The following is a 9,561-nucleotide window of genomic DNA, read 5'->3' as shown; positions in this document are numbered from 1 at the left end:
TTCACTTCAACTTGAATAAACTGCTTTGAAAGCACTGGTAGTTCTAAACTCTCCTAATGTAGCCTTTTGTTCTAATTGCTGCAAAAGAAACCCAGCAAAGCATTGTCCTGGGAGTTCTAGTCTCTCCTAATGTAGCCTTTTGTTCTAATTGTTGCAAAAGAAACCCAGCAAAGTGTTGCCCAGTGATGATAATGTTTCTTCATTAATGGTTAGAGCCTGACTCCCACTTTAAAAAAAAAATGTTTCTTTAAGGCGAGAATGCAAGATCCATAGCCTTGGACTAAAAAAATTCTACATAAATTTATTTTCCTTGTATTACATTAATAGAGTCCTAGTTTTAAACTGGGTACATGACACACAGAGAAATAAAACAAACCAAAATCACACTACATTTTCCAGCCTCTCTTGCAAATGACTGTGGCCATAAGACTATGATCTAGCCAAAGGGATGACAGTGCAAGATATCAGCCCAAAAAGAACCAACATGTAACATTTGATCTTTTCTTCTATGTTCCTTCCTTCATCCTGTTTCCTGGAATGCTGATATGATGGCTGGAACTCTAGAGTCAATTTTTTATTATGAAGAAAAGGCCAACACCCTAGGAGATAAGGGATGAGCTGGGAAGGATTTAGGTTATCAAGGACTTCACAGAGCAGAACTATCAAATAATTCTTGATATATTACTTCTGGCTTTATTATGTGAGAAAGAAATTTCTTTCTTATTTAAGTCACCATTGCTTTAGTATTTGCACATGATCAAATGCCTTAAATAACACATAAATCATATAGTGCCTGGAACCTCAAAGCTAAAGTGATTTACTACTGAATCATTTAAAAAATAGCACAAAAGAACATTATCTGCAATGATAATCAAAGGTCTTTATTTTCTATATTTGATTTCTCACAATCACTTTGGAAAAATAGTTATGTCTCCAAATATACTTTCATTGACCAAAGCATTATTCTGAGAGATGATGGAGAAAATATTTATTAATGAAAAACATGTATTCAATTCAGTTTACATTCTATATGTACTTAACACAAGCATAGAGGGAAAGTCTAATGTCAGAAATAGAGGTCCTTTTCCTTAACTGAAACACTAGATCCAGAGAAAGCCTTTGGTGATTAGCAATCCAAATTTGAGATTTTAAATCCCATTAAAAATAGAGGTTACCTACAAATGTGGAAACACATGAGAATTTCTGAAAATCTTTTTTTGAAGAATGTCTTTTTCTCTTCGTTGTTATCCTCTTAGACATGATGAGGTTCATTTAACACAGCATTCTGTCTGCTTATTAATCCAGTTTAGACACACTGATGATCTGTTCTGAATACTTAAGTACACTCTATAAATAAACACATCAATTTTGCTCTATTACTACTCTTTCAAAAAGTCTCATATAATTGGAATTAACCTAGTATTTACTTATCATTAAATATATTATTTGTTAGAAAGGATATACAGCATATGAAATTACAGGCTTTTATGAGTTAAAGACAAAATGTAGAACTCTCAAATAATATTTACAATGTAAACATCACATTTATTACATTAGATAAAATAAATCACAACATTCACAACACAATATATTGTATTTGGTTTTGATATTGAAGTTGTTTTCTTGAACTACGTATGTAGAACTCAAAATTTAATAACTTTGTCTATCATTTTCCTTCAAGAATTCTGAAAAAGAAAGAATTGTCGCTTTAAGTATAAAATATTTTTATATACAGGATCTTAGTTTTATTCACTCATTTACTCATTTGAAAACATATATTTTTCTTTTTCTCTGGTTAACAGCCTGTGGCAAGGGATCATGTTCTGGGATATATCAAGAGAGCACCTTCCAGAAGACTGATTATCAGAAAGGAACTGAAACGTGAAGAGACTCTCTAATTAGTCATTAATAATTATTCACTTGTAATTGCATAAATGGATGACCCATAGAATTTCCCATTCAAATAATTTGTGCACAGCCACCTATTCAAAATGCAAAAGGAGGCTGGAATCTCATGAACAAATTTCCAACTTAGAAAGGATTGAGTGATTAATCAATTCCCCTTTTTATTATAGTGCCTATTGTATTTCCTAATTTGATGGAGAAGTCTTGTTCTTATAAAAAAAAATTTCGAGAAGTTAGATGTGACTAACTCTCTCCCCAGACACCATGTCTACTCTTGAAGACTTTCTTGAAAACCATAGATAACCACACCAGAAACTAAGATAAGACCATCAATTGCCTTTAGTCTGAGTACAGGGTGACTTCAATCTCCTTGACCTAGGAGGGCCACCTGGAATTTGGTCCACCTTCAGAATTTATGAATAAAGTTTTATTGGCAGACGGCTACTTCTATCTGTTTTACATAGATCTGTGGTTGCTTCCATGCTACAATAGCAGAATTAACTCGTTACAACAAAAACCACATAGCCCACAGTCAAACATATATACTCTGCATTTTAGAGGAAAATTAACTAACTTTTGATACAGCGATGACATAAAATTTCTTTAAACACTTGCCAAGCATTACAGGCTTGTATGAAATAATGTAAATATTAATATAACATAACTCAGGAAAGATAGATGTCTTGAACCCATAATTATATAAAATCAATTTTGATAAGAAGCTTATTCATCACAAATAAAAAATACTATGTATGTTTTCCCTACTCATAAAATATTTTGCTGTGAATGCTATTAGGGTCATAATGCCGACACTTACTTTGTAGGTAAAACAAGCTACATTTTACTTTTGCTGCATGAAATTTGCCATCTTTCAAGGAATACAATTAGATTAGGCTGTCGGTATTTTCATAATAAACCATGCTGTTGTTTGGTAGTATTTCCCTGTACTGAGTTAAATGAAGTGCTACCAGGGAATAAACCTTAAATTAATAAAAGCAGCATGACTTGATCCTCAAAAAAGAATGTCACACTTTCTCATCAGTGTGAGTCAGACTCCATTTTTTAATCTTGACACAAGGATAGAAATAACTGAGAAAACTAGGAGGACTATTCAGATGCCAAACTGTTTGTTCATTGTGAGTGTTCTCTTTTATGTGATAGAAACATTGCAGGAATCACTTTAAGCTGTTTACTAGATTGAGGTCTATATAGGAAATAGTGCTTTTCATAGATGAAATCTCATGATGAGAAATTACTTAACCTTAAAATGTTCCTTACTCCTACCTTGATAAGAGTCATAGTTGAGTAACTGCTATAAGAAATGAACAAATATACCCACCGCTGGGAAGTTGTCATCAGCTTTGCTCCAAAGAGTTTATTCGTCATTTTTCTAACTCTTCAGGAAAGTCGGGAGACTCTCCCTCACTGCTGCAGACCGGGGAAAACAATGGTGCATGTTAAGGCTCTTGGATGAGAGACATTCTAAGATGACTGTGATGTTCTATGTGCAGTATACTGGGGCTAAACAATTATTTTTAAGGTTTGTTTTTACCAATAAGTTGCTTCTTAATCTTAGGGTATCTACAATTATTGTTATAAAATTATAATCATGTGGGCAAAGGTCATCTTGTCTGATCTTACCCAGAAGAATAATCCTTAATACTTACCATGTAAACAAAAATGGTTGAAATAAAAAGAGAGAGCACTCCACTAACTATATATTGTGCCCAATATTTACACTCCATAGAGAGATATAGGTTTTATGGACTTTATATATACAAAATATCTAATGGTTTAGTATGATTAAAAATGATATTGAATATACACATGGAGGGAGTTTCATGTATTAACAAGTTGATAATTGACTGTTTTCAAGATTATCATTTTTGACAAAAAAAACAATTTCCAACTTCATACTTAATGGCTCCATAGTCATCAATTTTAACCCTGGCGGCACAATCGAATAAATTGGAGAACTCTTTAAAAATACCTATGTCTAGGGCCACATCTTCAAAGGCACTGACTTCCTGGCAGTTGGTTTTGGGTCAAGTACAGACATCAATATTTTAAAAATTCTCTGGGGTAGTCTAATGTCAGCCAACTACTTCACAAAGTATTGATAGATAGTGAAATAGAGATTTGTCTTCCTATGTAGTTTATATTTTGAAAGTCATTTATAATTTCTCATTTTAACAAGTTTCTTTTTCTTTACCTCCTCTTTCCATTCAGAATCGAGTTCAAGTATTTCTTTACAGCCATTTGTTTCCTAAGGCGGGTATAATTGTCAGTGAAGACTGCATCTGAATGACGTTTGATTGGTACAGGATCTTCTGAGATGTTACTGCTAAAGGATGTGAGAAAAAGGAAATTAAAGAGCTTTTATAAGAAATGGCAAATGTACAAAATGTCTCAAATTTCTTGGAGTCCAATAGAAAGGATTTCAACACTCAACTCATATCTATCATAGAAAGACTGAGGAAAATTATTGCTAACCTAAAGATAAGGGATGCAAATTCAGAATGCAGGGATGCATTTTGGCATGATTTTGGACTGTCTTAGGACATGTCTATAAAAGTGAGCAACATTAGGCATGATTTTGGACTCTTAGGACATGTCTATAAAAGTGAGCAAATAATTTGTCCAAAAAATGGAGAATAGCTGAATTTGCATTCAGTCATTGGGAGGAATTCTTTTTTAAAAAAATAAATGCCTCCTTAGAAACCATACTACCCTGAGCAGAGTCATCTAAATATTCAGCTACTAGCCATTTTATCCTCTAGCATTTGGTTTGCTCAGGAAATAAAAAGTAAGTACCATATCTAGTCTTAAACTTTGCTTCAAGTTTATACTATTTCTTGTTAATTTTTACTGACTCATTCAATTTAATTGCAAATCTGTAACCAATTACTACTTTAAAAAATGTGTCTGGAATCAATGAGCAGAATATTACTAAAAAACTGTATTTCTTTAATCCATGGGCCTGGTATATTTTAGTCAACAATATAAGCTTTTGTATTTCACTAAATTAAATGTTATCAAAAATTATCAATTTTAAATAAGGCAAACTACTTGTTAAGAGTAAAAATATAATTTGCAGATTAAGTAATGGTAACATGTTTGATAAAAAAAATAATAAGTTATCTTTACCTAACTCGTTTTCCCATAAGGGACTCAAGGTATTTTTTGGCAGAAATTTGACCCAAGAGTCTACTGTAGTCACTGGTGAAAACTCCATCAGCATGTCTGGCATTTCTAAAATAAGAAAGACAAAGTAGGTATTATTTTAAATGGTTTTCTATGATATTAGTATAGCTTATTAAATAACAAAGAAATGTGTGGGCTTATTATAAATGTTTCTCATTAAGACTCAAATCCAAAAAGCAGGTTTCCTGACACCCAAACAAGAGATATTGTCTAGTCACTTATATCAAGATATATTCTATATTTCTAGACCAAGACTTTGAAAAATTAAAGAAACAAGCTTTTATAGAAGTTTATTTCAATATTGCTCTCTAGTAGAATAAGGCTATTTTTAAGAAATGCTGGTATGAAAAATACAATATATTTAAATTATTTTCTATTTATTCATGGTACTTTATTCCTGTGACACTGAATAAAGATATATACAAGAGCTGCAGGAAGTCAGGTTGAATAAACCATAAAACTTTTAGTGTTATACTACAGGAATAGCTTCATGGTGAGATAAAATTAGAACATTTGTATTTCTAAAATATATTTTCTAAAATAAGACTTACTTGGATAGTTTTATAAAAGTAAACTCACCTGGATACATCATAATAGGGTGTGTCATTTTCAGCTAATGCATTTTGCAGGATGTCAGTGTCTGCTTTTAAGGAAACTTGATCAGGTTCATTTGCTGCCTCAAAAGGCATTCTGTCACCCACCCTGTTAAGGAAAAGCACACTAGAAGTATAATACATTTCTTTCTCAGAAGATAGTGTTTATGGTTTTGAAACCATTTAAAATAAACTACTTAGACTCTTAAAAACTATTACCCCTTCATAATATAAGAATTTTATCATTTGACTTCATGGCTTTTTGATTTGTGAGAGTTTAAATAGGAATTTTTATTATTATTTAAAATAGATGTCGTATAACTTTTATCAGTTTTATATACCAAACATATGAGCTACATAATCAGTGCTCTCAGAGCATTAAGCAAAATATACCTCCTTGGTGTACTTTGCTAAACCAAGAATATCTCTACTTTGTAAAGTCAAATTTCATAAACTTTACAGGTTTTCATAGAAACTTGGAAAAATTTATATTTAATATGAAAACCCATAACAATTCATGTACTTGATGATATTTAGTATCATTTGTCCAAAATATCTCTAAGACCTAAGTATTAATTGCTTTTTTCTCTCTCAGTCCCTAAGCTTTGCTTCAAAGATTTACCTTGGCATGATGTATTTCTCTGTATTGATCAAGCCTAGAGAATCTTTTCACCTGTACATACTCAAATCCAATAAATGTGGTGGTGCTTTCTAGTTTCTCAGTTTACATATTAACACAACTACAATAAGGGGTGTAAAATGTCACATTGGAAAACAAAGAATAGTCATGCCTATATATGGAAAATGACTATATTTTTGGATGCATGCACATTTTAAACACCAACAAACATAAATTTGTGTGTGTTTATTTTCACTGTTAAGGTAAATCTCCAAGGCATGAGCCAGTTCCTGGGTACTTGTGTATCTTCTGGTGATGTGGCAGTTGGTTGTCACTAACAAGTAGTCCTCTGTGGGTCTGAAGCCTAGCAATCAATGCAAACTTCAATGTTCTTGTGATTGTTTATCTGTTGTAATAGAACCACTCTATCTAGTTATCAAAGCAACACAAAAGCTGGCTTTAACCATATGTCACAGAAAACATTAACAGCTAAGGGAAGATTCACTCTTTGGAGCATACCTAACTTAAAAAATCAGAAATGGACAAATAACCCCCCTCAAAAGAAGATTATTTTGTCTTTTGATATAGTAGTGCATGTAAACTGGAAGGACAATTTAAGCTAATGTTTTCTTTTGTGGGATAAATTTATTTCAAATAATGTTTTAATATAAATTATTATACATTTGAAATATAGAATACAACATACAAAATAGCAAAACTGAGAATTTATAGATCAAACCAAGTATATAGAAATTTTCTCAGGGGAAAGTATATCACAGTAGGTGAATTATCTCCCAATTTTTAATATTGATTCTGCCTAAGTATATTTCTGTCTGACATGATTTTGCACATTTTTCACTAATAAACTACTAAACTTCTGATTATTTAATGCTTAATCTTTAAAATGAACTAAAATGTGGTTAGGAACTAAACAGCGATTTTTCCATCAGAAACTGAACTGAACTAAGATGACAATGGATAAAAGCTTATTACCTACATAAAACTAGTTTTGAAGGACAAAAATTCAAATCCTCTTTTCACCATGTTTGGAGATGACCTATTAAAACCTGTCGGTGACACTGTGTCTCATGCTTTAAATGTGAATTCCAGGGCTCAGAATGATTATGTTGACTTCATGTTTAAAAAAAAATGAAAAGAAAAGAAAAAGAACAATGCTTGTTCAACACCTCAACCAAAAACTTTAAGCAAATAATATAAAATTTAAAATGTTGCATATCCAAAATAACATACAGGAAATTCCCATTTAGATGAAGAAGAAATGTTCTACTGTGAGTTGAAAAGGAACTTACTTCAGCAGGGAACTTACCTCAGAGTAGAAGGTGGCCCCAAAACAGGCCATGCCAACATTGGCGAGAAGAGACCACTGAGAAGGATCAGGAGCACAAGGAGCTGGGGCTTACTTCTGGTTTCCATTTCTGTGCCTCTGAAGAGAAAGAATTACATCAGCTCTTCCAACCACAGGTGTCACAAGCAAGGTCATTTTTAGTAACTAGCAGTAATTTCCAAAGGTTCTTCCAGAATTTGGGAAAAGTTATTTTCTTCTTGAAGAAAAACTTAGACTGCAATACGATTACTTTTTTACATCAGGGTTTCTCTCAGTGACAGGTGCTTGATAAAAAGGAGGATTCTTATCATCAGGCACATGGTTGGTCCAAGCATATTGCAAATGTCATACTTTTATAGTGTTGGAAATAACCCTAAGGACAATTATTTTATGACAGAGTTTAGCACCCAACTTCAGTATCTTTTTTGACTAAGGACACCGCTTTGAGAAATCAATTTTCTTCTGCTTTAAATTATTGGTGTCTGATTAATATAAGACTGGAGTATCATATATTTAATAATTATTCTACTAGTGTGTGTATATATGTATAAATATAATGAGCATATATATGCATATCAATATAAAAAAGATTTTGTATATACATATCTTTTTCCTCTCTTAATTGTAGATATTACTGGAAATTTATTTTCTTAAGTCTTGATTTGAACAACTTAATTCAATTAGTAGCATAAATTAATAGAATACCTAAAATATTTCTGAATCTTATATTGTCATTGAAATACATTTTTTATGTAAGGACAAAATATATTAAAAACAAAGCTTGTGTTTCTTGCATTTAATCCATTTACACATTTCATTTCAAAGTAGTTTTTTGATAAAAATTTAGAATTTCAAAGTCAGTTTCTCATGCTGCCTATAAAAGTTACAATATTTAAGCTTAAAAATAAAGAAAAATAAGTACTTTTTAAAGGTCTACTTAACCAACATATGAAATAAAAAATAAAAAACAGCACAAGTTAAACACTTCAAAAACAAATGTACCCACTAACCCCTTCAGTGCAATCTACATACAAGCAAATAAACCCTACCTGAATGCATAATTTTGAAAAATCAGTATTTAGTAAAACAGTAAAAAAATAAATAAAGTATCTTATTAACAAAATAATTCAGAAAATCTATTCATATAAGGGAAATAAAGGTATTTGTATTCTTACCAGGTGACTTGGGAAATATGTCTTTTTGCTGTTTCAAAGGAATGAGCACTGTAAAATTATTTTCAAGAGAGATAAAAAATAAATACATTGTGATAAAAGTTCCAGAGGCAGGAGGGATAAAGAAGAAGAATAGTAAAGTGTTTACTTACCTTGCTGAGTAGTGTTCCTCTGGAACTTCGTGTCCTGGAGAGTGTGAGAGCTGTCTTCGGTGCTGAAGTACTGGTAGCAAGAGACAGTTTCCACCAGTTCTCTGCCCTTAGTACTGGCTAAGGGTTGGCTGCTTGTGTCAGCTCCTGCTCTTCACTCTACTCTGACCAGCATTTCAAAATCCATCATTTTATAGGGCTTATCCTTAGGGCTGAGCAATCACAAAGCTCTCTGAAAGACGTCACAGTGCGACGGCCATGGGATGAATAGGGCTTGAAGTTCTTATTTAATTGTCATTACGTCTGATTTCTATAAATTTATAGTGAATAACTTGAAGATGTAAGAAAATAAAAAAAGATACCAAGCTTAATGTGAAATGTTTTAATCTTTAATTGGTCTTAATGAAATAAGAATATGATTATAGTATTATTGCTAGGGACACTGGGATTCCCTCAGAAAATAAAGACTTCATGTGCAGGAACAAATGCGGAAAGCAACAAATACTTGTGTGCATTATGCTTATAAGTGTATAATTATGCTTTATTAAAAAGCATTAATTCTCTTAATGCCTTT

At 32.0% G+C, this 9,561-nt stretch overlaps 1 protein-coding gene across 6 annotated transcripts; it reads right to left on the bottom strand.

The window, feature by feature from the left end:
- Nucleotides 1-855: 855 nt before the first annotated feature.
- VIP (vasoactive intestinal peptide) lies at nucleotides 856-9,256 on the bottom strand. Of its 6 annotated transcripts, none has more exons than XM_008052166.1 (8): nucleotides 8,991-9,149; nucleotides 8,842-8,889; nucleotides 7,649-7,765; nucleotides 5,689-5,811; nucleotides 5,053-5,157; nucleotides 4,118-4,249; nucleotides 3,245-3,333; nucleotides 856-1,685 (listed from the first exon to the last, which is right to left on the bottom strand). In XM_008052166.1, the coding sequence occupies exons 3-7, from the start codon at nucleotides 7,753-7,755 to the stop codon at nucleotides 3,288-3,290; spliced, it is 513 nt and encodes a 170-aa protein (XP_008050357.1). In that variant the 5' UTR covers nucleotides 7,756-7,765; nucleotides 8,842-8,889; nucleotides 8,991-9,149; the 3' UTR covers nucleotides 856-1,685; nucleotides 3,245-3,287. The 6 variants fall into 6 exon arrangements, with proteins under 6 accessions (XP_008050357.1, XP_008050351.1, XP_008050361.1 ...); XM_021709416.1 differs by having other exon boundaries at nucleotides 861-1,685; nucleotides 4,118-4,246; XM_008052160.1 differs by lacking the exon at nucleotides 8,842-8,889 and having other exon boundaries at nucleotides 8,991-9,256.
- Between the last annotated feature and the right edge of the window lie 305 nt (nucleotides 9,257-9,561).

Source organism: Carlito syrichta, unplaced genomic scaffold (genome assembly GCF_000164805.1).
Source record: "Carlito syrichta isolate Samal-C Ts95f unplaced genomic scaffold, Tarsius_syrichta-2.0.1 Scaffold68780, whole genome shotgun sequence".
Taxonomy (NCBI): domain Eukaryota; kingdom Metazoa; phylum Chordata; class Mammalia; order Primates; family Tarsiidae; genus Carlito; species Carlito syrichta.
Note: the sequence above shows the minus strand (reverse complement) of the source record. Positions and strands in the feature narration are given on the sequence as shown.